At 35.8% G+C, this 12,341-nt stretch overlaps 1 protein-coding gene across 17 annotated transcripts in view; it reads left to right on the top strand.

The window, feature by feature from the left end:
• TDRD15 (tudor domain containing 15) overlaps positions 1 to 12,341 on the top strand; it is an 82,358-nt gene that overhangs the window by 50,313 nt on the left and 19,704 nt on the right. For 15 of the 17 annotated variants that reach the window (XM_072767600.1, XM_072767599.1, XM_072767596.1 and 12 more), the window contains one exon: positions 5,037 to 11,286. The exons of the other annotated variants lie outside the window; for them this stretch is intronic. In XM_072767600.1, the coding sequence (XP_072623701.1) occupies positions 5,037 to 11,286 (6,250 nt within the window). The remainder of the gene's footprint in view (positions 1 to 5,036; positions 11,287 to 12,341) is intronic. 17 annotated transcript variants of the gene reach the window in all.

Below are 12,341 nucleotides of genomic sequence, written 5' to 3'. Positions count from 1 at the left end.
ATAAGGAAAACTGTATGATGAAGGTTGTATTAAACTAGTTTTGTTATCATTTTCTGGCTTTTTAATAAGTAAATTGTATCAACTTATGAAATGACTAGAAATCCCATTTATGAATCCAATTTATAGGAGTTTTAGGTTTTCTATTTTCTGCATCTTCCATTAGGTTAAGGATTTTTGCTGCTATTGTTGCCAAAAAAAAAGTTTGAAAAAGTCTAATTCAGCCCTCTCATTTTACAAATTTAGAATCTGATTCTAAGAAACAGTTCCCCAGATCTCACACAATTGAATCTTCAGTAAAAATCCTTTCCTGACATCTAAATCTTGTGTATGCAAAGTACTTTCATGAATATGGTAATAGTCTGAAGAATAGAATATTGTGTAAAGGTTATTGGATCTAGAACATCTTGGTTTAAATTAGGTCTTTAAATGTCCATTGTATAAAAAACCACTGCTTAAAAACATGTTTGGTTTTATTTTTTTATTCTAGTTAACATATAGCATGATATTTGGTTTTAGGAGTATAATTTAGTGATTCTTCACTTACATACAACACCCAGTGCTCCTCACAACAAGTGGCCCCCTTAATGCCCATCATCCATTTAACCCATTCTCTCACCCTCCCACCTCCCCTATAGTAACCCTCAGTTTGTTCTCTGTAGTTAAGGTTCTCTTATGATTTGCCTCCCTCTCTGTTTTATTCTATTTTATTTTATTTTATTTTATTTTATAAAATTTTATAAGATTTTATTTATTTATTCATGAGAGACACACAGAGAGAGGCAGAGACACAGGCAGAGGGAGAAGCAGGCTCCAAGCAGGGAGCCCGATGTGGGACTCGATCCCGGGACTCCAGGATCACGTCCTGGGCCAAAGGCAGGCGCCAAACCACTGAGCCACCCAGGGATCCCTCCCTCTCTATTTTATCTCCTTTTTCCTTTCCTTCCCCCATGTTCATCTGTTTTATTTCTGAAATTCCACATATAAGTGAGATCATATAGTATCTGTCTTTCTCTGACTTCTAGCACTTAGCATTATATCCTCTAGGTCTGTCTTGCAAATGCAGGATTCCATTCTTTGTGATGGTTGAGTAATAGTCCATTGTGTGTGTATATATCTAAATATTTCTATCTATACCTAAATATATTTATCTATCTAAATCTATCTCTCTATATTTATATATCTGCATAACTTCTTTTTCCTTTCATCAATGGACATTTGGGTCTTTCCAGACTTTGGTTATTGCTGATAATGCTACTATGAACACTGGGGTGCATGTGTATTTTTGTATCCTTTGGGTAAATATCTAGTAGTGCAATTGTTGGATCTCAGGGTGGTTCTATTTTTAACTTTTTTTAAATAAATATTTTGTTTATTTATTCACTAGAGACACAGGGAGAGAGAGAGAGAGGCAGACACACAGGCAGAGGGAGAAGCAGGCTCCATGCAGGGAACCCGACGTGGGACTGGATCCAGTCCAGCGTCTCCAGGATCACACCCTGGGCTGAAGGTGGCGCTAAACCGCTGAGCCACCGGGTTGCCCTATTTTTAACTTTTTGAGGAACCTCCATACTGTTTTCCACAGTGGCTGCACCAGTTTGCTTTCCCACTACAGTGTAAGAGGGTTCCCTTTTCTCAGGATCCTCGCCAACATTTGTTGTCTCCTGCCTTGTTAATTTTAGCCATTCTGATGGGTTTGAGGTGGTATTTCATTGTGGTTTTGATTTGTATTTCCCCAATGAATGATGTTGAGGCTTTTTTCATGTGTCTGCTAGCTATCTGTAGGTCTTTGGGAAATTGTCTATTCATGTCTTTTTGTCTGTTTCTTAACTGTATTACCTGTTTTTGGGGGGTGTTATTTGATAAGTTCTTTATAGGTCATGGATACTAACACTTTACCATGACATCTGCAAATTTTTGATTACTTCCTTCATTGTACAGAAGCTATTTATCCTGATGAAGTCCCAATAGTTCATTTTTGCTTTTGTTTCCCTTGCCTTCACCGATGTGTCTAGTAAGAAGTTGCTGTGGCCGAGGTGTCTTCCTCTAGGATTTTGAGGGTTTCCTGTCTCATGTTTAGGTCTTTTATTTTCACGTATAGTGTACGAAAGTGGTCCAGCTTAATTCTCTCATGTGTTGCTGTCCAGTTTTCCCAACACCGTTTGTTGAAGAGGCTGTCTTTATTCCATTAGATATTCTTTCCTGCTTTGTCAAAGATTAGTTGAACATGTTTGGTCTTAAATTCCCTGGTTTTTTTTTTTTTCCTCCTAATTCTCTAAATTGTTATATTTTGAGCTTCAAAAACACAAGGGTAGAGCTTTATCCATGGCATTGGGAACTTTCTTCATGATCCTATTAAGCCAGCATTGAAGAGGTAGGTGAAGGAGGCTGACACCTACAGAATAGATTGTCTCCTCAGTCAAGAATCTTTTCCAGGACACTTGCATGGCTCAGTCGGTTGGGCATCAGCTCTTGATTTCAGCTCAGGTCATGATCTTAGGGTTGTGAGACTGAGTCCTGTGATGGGCTCCATGCTCAATGTGGAAATTCTGTCTTCCTCTCTCTCTGCATCCTCCCTCTCAAAAAACAAAACAAAACCTCTTTTCCATAGTAGGGGCCTTTGGACCTACAAACTTATGTGTCAATTCTTAGGGGCTCATCCACATTTCTCTTCTTCAGACTTACTTGTAAGTCCTTCAGTCTTTCTCCATTGAATTACTAATCATCCTGTGGAATTAGCTATTGCCCATTAATAGGAATAGATTATTAACGCTAGTAATTTCTTCAAGCACAGTAAAGGTACTCTTAGTTCTACAATTGTGACTATTTCATTTTGATTCTCAGGCAAGGCCACTCCAGTGCTTCAGCAATTTCTAGATGTTACTGGCATTAGATGAGAGCATATGCAAACTAGGCTCGGGCTTTTTTCTCCCTCCTCCTGTGAAACTCCACATGAAGCCATTTATATTGTTTGAAGGAAGGTTAAGTAGTGTGGAGGAATAGGCTTCTGGTAGTTTGAGTATGCCATTTAACTTCTTTGTGTGTTTAGGTTTTCTTTTGGCTCATATTGTATATATTCATTTAATGAAAAAATCCTACGTTTGCTTTTTATACCTAAAGAGAAGTGTAGTTCCTAAAAGACTTAAGTGTTTTGTTTTTCTTTTTCCTATTAGATGAATGGTCACATGACCTTTTGGGTGAATGCCAGAAAGAATTTTCTTGTGTTCTAGTACAGGATCCTTTCTTGAGTACCTGGTCTTCCCTCTGTATAAGGAATGATACAGATCTATAAACTGACTCAGGTCTGGAAGTTTAGTACAGGCCTGTGATTTTAAATAACAGTCGCTTAAGGCCTTTCTTGTCTTGAAGTGTTATGATTTATTCTAATGAAAGTTTTTAGTGAATTTAGTCCATTGACTTGATATTTTAATTTTTTAGACTCCAGGGTCAAATAAGCATAGCTGTAGTCTGTAGTTCAGACCATAGTGATTACCACCTAATTAATTATGTAGAAGGAAATAAAAACCCATAGTTGGTACCCAGATGTCCCTAAATCTTAACCCTTTCTCTAGCTTTCCAGTGGCCAGTTTCAGCTTTTGGAATTAGGCTTTTAAGTCTTAGAAAAAACATCTGTTGATCTCTGAGAGAACATTTATACTTTGATAAGATTTTATATTCCTGTCTTCTATATTTCTTTTTATCTTCTGAATTTTGGGGTATTCTCTCAATTTTTTTCTATTCTGTTTACCTTTATTTTGTGTTGACTTTCCCCATGGCAGTTTTAAATTCCTTATGTGTATTTTTCTAATTCGGTTGCTGCATCTTGACCACTTACTCATATAAAAATGTGTTCTTTTGACCTTTTGAAAACAGAAATCAGACTTTTGGAAAACAATTATTTGCTGTCTCATATTTATTCCTTAGAGGAGTATTTCCTTGGCTTTTTAAGTGATTTTCTTTTTTAAGGTCCAGTATTTTTCTCATCATAAAAAGAAATTGATAGTTGTAAAGCATTAACTCCAGGTCAAGTAGGAGCTGAGATGTGTCCTGTAACAATAGATGTTGGTTCTAGCCTGAATTTGGGGAATATTTTATACTTGAATATTGGTTTTACTTTTAGAGTCCCAACAGTTTAGAGAAAATTAGCTGGAGCCATAGTTAGAGTAGAGAGCTTTGCCTCTGCTGAAGATTTCTTTTCCCTCCATACTTTTTGTGGTCAGCCATACCAGTGACAAAACCCAGATGCACCTCATTTGCTTTAGGGTCTTTCCATGCCTGGTTTTCCTTAATGGTGTTCAGGAGTTAGCCTATTGCCCCCTCAAAGAACAATCCAGAAGTTGTATAGTGATACTGATAGGGTCCAAATGTTACTAATTGAGAGTGGGGAGTATAAACTTTGTGTCCCTGGTGGGTTCACCATCTGCCCTTGCTTCTAGGATTCACCTCTTTGAGTTATAGGTTGTTAGAAGAAGTCTGCATGAGGGAAAGTAGTGTTCTTACAGCAGTAGAAAGAAGTCTCCAGTTGCCTTTACTTGGCTTCCTTCTTGTACTACATCTGTCTAATATCTAGGAGAAACTTGGAAGTTTCTAGAAAATTGTTCTCCTATTTTTCCAAGTGTGGTTATTTCAGTCAAATTTTTTGAAAGTAGAAGGCAGTGAAGTTAGGTATATTGAACAGAATAAAAATGTAATTTTTAAACCAATATGTTTAGTTTGAAAAACAGGCACATAATTTTTTAAAAAAGAAATAGCACACGAGCAGCATAGGGGTAGAGGGAGAGAGGGAGAAACTTAAGTAGGTTCCATATCTAATATGAAGCCTAACTCAAGCTCTGTCTCAGGACCCTGAGATCATGACCTGAGCTGAAATCAAGAGTCTGACACTTAACCAGGAACCCCAGGCATATAAGGATTTTAAGGTTTATGTTTACATACTGAACCTGTAAAAAGGCTAATTTCAAATTTATAGAAGGCTAATTTCACTTAATCATAACAACTGTCTGCCCAGAAGCTAATTAGTACTTATTATTTGTTTTTAGAAAATGGATTCTACATCTCTGTTACCAACGTTTTTAGACGTGGATCTGACAATATCACATGTAGAATGTCTTCCCAAGGATATTCTGGTGAAATTTCAAGGCAAAAATAATATTGAATGTGAGTTTGACTACCACATATTACAGCGGGAAATGCAGCACATTCCCAAAGAAAAAAATAATGTGGACATTGATGAATTTTGTTTGGTAGAAGAAAGTGTATCTGGCGAATGGCAGAGAGGAAGAGTCATGGAAAAGAAAAATGAACTCTATACAGTGCTCCTCATAGATCATGGAAAAGAACTAAAAGTTAATAGTACACAGGTTGCTTCGGCCTGTGGCAACTTATTTGAGCTACCGCCACGGGTAATAGTTGGTATTTTTGCCAACATACTACCAAATGGGGAAAGATGGCCTCCTAAGGCTTTGAATTACTTCAAGTCATTAGTAGGATTACAAGTGAAAGGCTGTGTACAAGCTGTTTTGCCTCTTCAAATGCTTCTTCTTGAAGTGCCAAAAATTATATCACAGGTTCTTGAATTACAATTAGGCAGACTTATTGATGGGGATTCGTTTCGTCTTATTGTGGAAATGTTAAAAGAATTCCCACAGGAAATATCAGATTTACTAAAACATAAAGGACCTGAGTTACCATTAAGTAATAATGATGCTTCACTTGATATTCAACACATTCTGGGTAATTTGCAGCCAACTTTGTCAGTAGGCAGTATTGAAAGTATAAAGATATCCTCTGCATTGAGCCCAAGTAAATTTTATTGTCAGCTAATTAAATGGATTCCAGAATTAGAAAACTTAACAGTGTGTATGACTTTGCATTATGATACAGCCAGTCAAGAAAGTAGTCCCACATGTGATAACTTTGGACTACTTTGTGTTGCCAAAAGAAGAAATGGGCAGTGGCATAGAGGAATTCTTCAGCAGCTCTTGCCCAATAATCAAGTGAAAATTTGGTTCATGGATTATGGCAATAGTGAGGCTATACCCTCCATCCATGTAAAGAAACTTAAGCAGGATTTTATTTTAGTACCATTATTTTCATTTCCATGTTCTCTGACATATTTGCATAGTCCAGATAGAGATGCCAGAAAATCTCAACTGAGTGTATTTAAACAAGCTTTGTTAGGACAAATAGTATATGCACACCTTGATTGGTTCAATAAGGATGAACATTTGTATTATGTAACACTACAAACTCAGGAGTCTACAATTAATTCTAAGTGTCTGCTGAAGACTGTAGGCACACAAGTACTCTGTCCAGTGTCTGAATCAAAAATCTCTAATATGTTTAAGGAGACTAATGCTTCTGATGTAAACAGCTTTGCAGTTGAGCATTTTACTGGAAATATCGAACGGCCGATAGACTCTCTAAATAAAAACACTTTGAAAGTAGGTTTTCCTGTTAAAACTGTAGAGATGGACATACGGGCTGCCTATATTGCTTTTGTGGCCTATGTATTAAACCCATCAAATTTCTGGGTACGCACTAATGAACATCAGCATGAACTTCAAGATATAATGAAAAATATAAACAAATCTTATGACTTGTGTGAAAATGATGAAATGATTCTAAGAAATCCAGAGCCCGGATTATTATGCTGTGCTAGATACAGCAAGGACAGATACTTTTACAGGGCTGTCATCACTGAAATTAATGGTTATAAGATTAATGTTTATTTTATAGATTATGGAAATACTGATTCCATACCATTTTTTGATGTAAAAATTTTGCTTCCAGAGTTTTGTGAGTTGCCTGCTTTAGCCATGTGCTGTTCACTTGCACATATATTTCCTGTTGAAGATTTATGGGTTAAGGCAGCAATTGACTATTTTAAAAAAATTGTCTTGAGCAAAGCAATTTTGCTTCAAGTTATAGCAAGAAAAGATGACAAGTACATTGTAAATATTCAGAGTATTGAAGCCTCAGAAAATACTGATGTTGTCTCTCTCATGTTACAAGCTGGATATGCAGAATATTGGGAAGTAGAACCAGAATGTCTCCCCAAATCTGTAAGTGAATATTCAGTGTTAAATTTAAAGTGTAAAAACAAAGTTAATATTAAAGTCCTATCTGCCCTTCTTGAAGGACCTAAACCTAAGAAGTATCATTCAAATAAGCTAAAAGACAGTAACTTGTCTTTGTTAAAGTCCCCAGCTGTTAACTTCTCAGATTTAAGAAATCCTTCTACCTTGTCTGTGGGACCGGAATCGATACGACCTTATAAAGAATATATGTTTAAACCAGGAACAGTCCTTGAAGTCAAGTGTTCTTCTTATTATGGCCCAGGAGACTTTTCATGCCAGCTTCAATGTAAATTAGAAGACCTAAAATTACTAATGGATCAAATTCAGAATTATTACAGCATTCATTCTGATCCTTATCAAACTGGGCAGATTGCTTGTGTTGCTAAGTATTCCAGAGATGGGAAGTGGTATAGAGCTGCTATTTTGACTCAAGTATCAAGAAAAGAATTTGACATAGTATTTGTTGATTATGGTTACCAAGAAAGGGTTTTAGTTAAAGATATTTGTGCTATTAACCCACGTTTTCTTGTTTTAGAAGTCCAAGCCTTCAGATGTAGTCTTAACCATTTAGTTGAACACATCAGTGGTAAATTCTGTTGGACAAGAGAAGCATGCAGAGACTTTAGGAATTTTATTTCTTCCTCTGGAGGGTTATTGACTTGTGTCGTTTATGCCTTAGCTCTTATATATCCAAACTGTTTATATAACTTGGTGGATTTACAATCTCCACTTACTAGTGCAAGAGAATTTCTCATTAATCATGGCTCAGCACAGTATAGTATGTTATCAAAGCCATTCCCATCTTCAGTTAGTCTTTACAGTTACTATTATTCTTCCTTTAACATAAAAATTGGAAGCGAGGAAGAAATATACATATCTCACATATATAGTCCCAAAAAGTTTTATTGCCAACTTAGTAGAAATATTAAAGACCTAGAGATGATAGAAACAAAAATCGTAGAGATTAGTAACCTCAAAAATTGTCCAAAATATGATCCTAGTAAAATGAGGTTGTGCATATCTAAGTATATAGAGGATGGTGTCTCTTACAGAGCTTTAGCAATGCCAACGGATTCATTAACTGATTTTCTGGTCTATTTTGTGGACTTTGGAAATAAGCAGTTAGTAGAAGAAAGTACATTGAGGGCGATTTCAGATCAGTTTCCAGAATTGCTGTTTACACCCATGCAAGCTATTAAGTGTTTTTTGTCAGATCTTAGAGATGTAGATATTCCAGCAGAAATCAGTGGCTGGTTTGAAGATAACTTCTTAGGAAAACCGTTAAGGGCAATAATATTGTCCAGGGAGTCAGATGGCCAGCTTGGTATAGAATTGTATGATGGATGTCAACATATAAATGAGGAAATTAAAATGTTGCTTCATGCTTATGGAAAAAAACATTGTGACCAAGCACACTGTGTGGAAAAGAGTCCTAAAATAAGTGAGAATGAAAGACTTGCTGTTTCTTTGAAAGGCAAAATAGAAAACAATTATCATCATAATATGATAAATAAAACTAATCTAGTAATGTATTCTGAAAGCAAAATAGATCAATTAATGAATCCTGGAAGTACATATGCCAAGCTTTTGAAACCATCAGTTTGTTACAAAATTGAACCGGTGTCAAAAACCAAAGTGAACTCTTTGAGTAGTGGACTAAAAGGTAAGGGTGTAAAAAGTGTCTCTGGATCTGCACATGCTCTCGATGAAAATGATGTGGGCCACAGATCAGTAAGGGTTGTATCACAGTGTTTTAGTGGAGAATTAAATCAAGCAGCCTCTCAAAACCCATCTAATCTTATGAGACCACAGATCAAAGATCTTCCTCAACCCCAAATCTACTTGAATGCCAAAGTTAAAGGATATGTTTCTAATATCAGTAATCCAGCAAGTTTCCATATCCAGCTGGCTGAGAATGCAAATGTAATCATCAGACTCACAGATGCTCTAAATGGAAGCAGAGCAAATTTAGTGAAAGAGAGAAAATCAGTGAAGCCTATGGTGGGAGACCTTGTCATTGCAGAATACTTTGGTGACCATGCCATCTACAGAGCAGTAATTAAGAGAATTTTGCCAGGAAATTCTTTTGAAGTGGAATTTATTGACTATGGTAATACTGCGGTAATAAGTGCTTCCAAAATTTATGAATTTCAGAGGGAATTCTTAACTGTTCCTCAGCTAGGAATCCATTCTTTTCTTAGTGGAGTCAAGTGGAATGAGCCTGATGAAATATGGGACAGTAACACTGTGGATTTTTTCACATCAAAAGTGAGTAACAAAACAGTTTCTTGTGAATTTTTGAAAAAGCATGAGCGGAGATGGGAAGTCAGTATCATTTGTGACGGAACGTGTATCATTAATGAATTACTGAAATGGACAGCATATTCAAAACTACGGAAAACAGTATTGCAGCTGCCTGTGGCTGTCTCTCAAAAGGTGAGCTCTGGGGAGGATGATGAAATGAAGAAAGGAAAATCAAACGAGTGTGAAGGTCCTGAGATCCTTCAACCATCCTGCCAACAGCTGGTTAAGATTCCTTTGGAAGAGTTAAAACCTGGACAACTTGAAAAGTCTGAAATACTTTATGTCTCAAAAAGTGGGATCTTTTATGTGAAGTTATCCAAAAATAAAAAAATCTTATCAGATTTAACAGTATTAATCGCCAAAGAAGTAAAGAAACCCTCTTTATCAATTGAAAATATTGAAAAAGGTTTAGAGTGCTTGGCAAAATCTAAAAAATCCTTGAAGTGGTATCGATCAAAAGTTGCAAAGAAGTGTGTTGATGAGAAAGTGCTTGTTTTTTTAGTAGATCGTGGTAAGTATGAAATAGTACCTTTCAGTAATACCAAGATGCTTAGTAATGAAATTAGAAATATTCCAAGACAAGCTGTGCCTTGTAAATGGATTTGGTTTGAAAATTTTAAAAGCCGGCCATTTGAGTCCATTGTGGGTTTATTTGCACATTTGGAAATAAATATTCTTTTCCTGAAATATTTAGACTCTGTGTGGAAAGTAGACATTCTGGTAGATGGCCTGTTACTTTTGGAATATTTAAATTTAAATAAAGTTCATGTTGAAAACAAACTTAAATCTTCAGAAACTATTTTGAGTGTGGAATCTAAGACTACTGTGTCCTCTTGTACAACAAGATCATATACTTGGGCCCAGCTCCACAATGGAAAACAATATTCTGGTATTGCCACTGCTATTTCTGATCCATCAGATTTCTGCGTTCAGTTAGAAGATTTCTTTGACATAATGAAATCTCTCTTTGTGTTGCTTTCTGATCTACCGGAAAAGTTGCAAAGAGTGCCTCAAGAGTGCATAATTCCCGGTGCTAGTTGTTTGTTCAAATATGAATTGGAAGATCAGTGGAATAGAGTGGAAATTTCTGAGGTCTCTAATCAATCTTTATTACTTGTGTTGATCGACTATGGATTTTCTGTTTCCATACCTTATTCAGATATAAAAAATCTGAAAGTTGCTCCTGTCGAACTTTTGAATTTACCAAGGTTGAGTTATCCTTGTATCTTACATGGTATCTTACCTGCTGAAGGGAAACACTGGAATGTAGAAGCCAAAAGTTTTTTTCAAGATTTCCTAAGTAAACCAGGCTTAGTTTTTCAGTTTAGGACATATAATCTTGAAACAAAACTGAAAGTAGAGGTCATCCATGAGAAGAACAATTTGGCAGATATGTTAGTTGCTTCTGGTTTTGCAGCGTATTGTAAAGATTCGGATCGTCTTAATGATGAAGTTAGTACTGGATCTACTACAGTCCAGCCTCAATTACAGGGGAAGCCTCTCTTCCCATTGTTAGATCAAAATTGTTATAGAAGGGAAAATATAAGTTGTGCCTGCTCTGAGAAACAAAAGCAAAAAGGGAGAACTGTAAAGAGGAAAGAAGTCTACCAGAACCTCTTAAGGAAAAGCTGTATCCGTAAAAGATTATATTCTAGAAACGTAACTCTGAGAGAGAAGGCTGATGTTGGGCAGTGCAATAATCCCCAAAGTTCCTTTCCATTGGATACGTGTTCAGCTTCATTTTGGGAACCACCTAATGGTTTCAAGAATAACATCAATTATGCTGAAAACATTTTTGAAAAACTACCAACTGAAGAAATACAGGAAAACAACATAGTGGATTTGAGAATAGCAGTAAAAGCATCGCACGCTAATGAAAAAATTGTATCAGAGGAACCGTTAAAGGGTAAGTAGCTATTTTAAAAAAGTAGATTGTTTTTGTAGATTTACTTTTTATTCTTTAAATTTTTATTATATGCCAGAATTATCCAAATTGAAAACATTCTGTACTGTAAGACTTTATAGAAAATCTGAATAAATGGATAAACTGGGACTAATCACTTAATTATAAGATGATACGGGACTGTCTTTTCTTTTTTGGAATGGTGACCTTTGAGAATGTAATGAAAGTGGAGAACATTTTTAACCATATATGCATGCACAAATACATGACATTTTACAGACGATTTCAAGGGTCTCACAAAACTTAAAGGCCCATAAAGCTCAGGTTAATAAATCTTGCTATTAGTGAGCTCCTGGCTTCATTTTGAAGAACCAATTTTCTCTTATAGGTTTCTTATCAGATGAAATAGATCTTTATTTAGGCTTTTCGAGTGTACTTTTAGCATATTGCTAATGCAGTTACACTTATGGAATAAACTGACGGGACATATTTCCTCTTAAATTTTTTAGATGTCAAACTGATTCTATAATGTTAAAATTTTAATATGTTATAGCTATAGTATTATCAGATTTTTTAATACATGTTGGGTTTCATTTTCTGTGTGAATTAGTTACTGAGGATCTTTGTAGGCTATAAAAATGCTTCCTGTTTAATGAATGTTCTGACTATAAATCTGTTATTCCATGTTCTAACTCGTATTCTAGCAGGTTACTACTTTCTTTGAATGGGCAGAGGGATCTTGTTTTTATTGACGTATTTTAGAAAGAATATTTCATTTGAATTCATATTTAGGTGTTTTATAGTGAATGGCTATTTTAAAATTGGCTCTTAGTTTTGAATATTTTGTTACTGAATTAGCGGTTATGGTGGAGTGCTTATTATGTTCCAGGTGCCGTGTTAAGGTTTTCATATGGATCCCTCATTTAAAGGTTACCAAACTCTCAAGTAGGTTGATACTGAGTTTTAAATGGAGTCTGACAACTAGTTGCCTGAATTCTAAATCACCTTAGAGAGGGACAAGGAGGAAAACAATTGGTGAGCTAAATACCACATTTATT

The sequence above is a fragment of the Vulpes vulpes genome, chromosome 8, assembly GCF_048418805.1.
Source record: "Vulpes vulpes isolate BD-2025 chromosome 8, VulVul3, whole genome shotgun sequence".
NCBI classification, from domain to species: domain Eukaryota; kingdom Metazoa; phylum Chordata; class Mammalia; order Carnivora; family Canidae; genus Vulpes; species Vulpes vulpes.
Note: the sequence above shows the minus strand (reverse complement) of the source record. Positions and strands in the feature narration are given on the sequence as shown.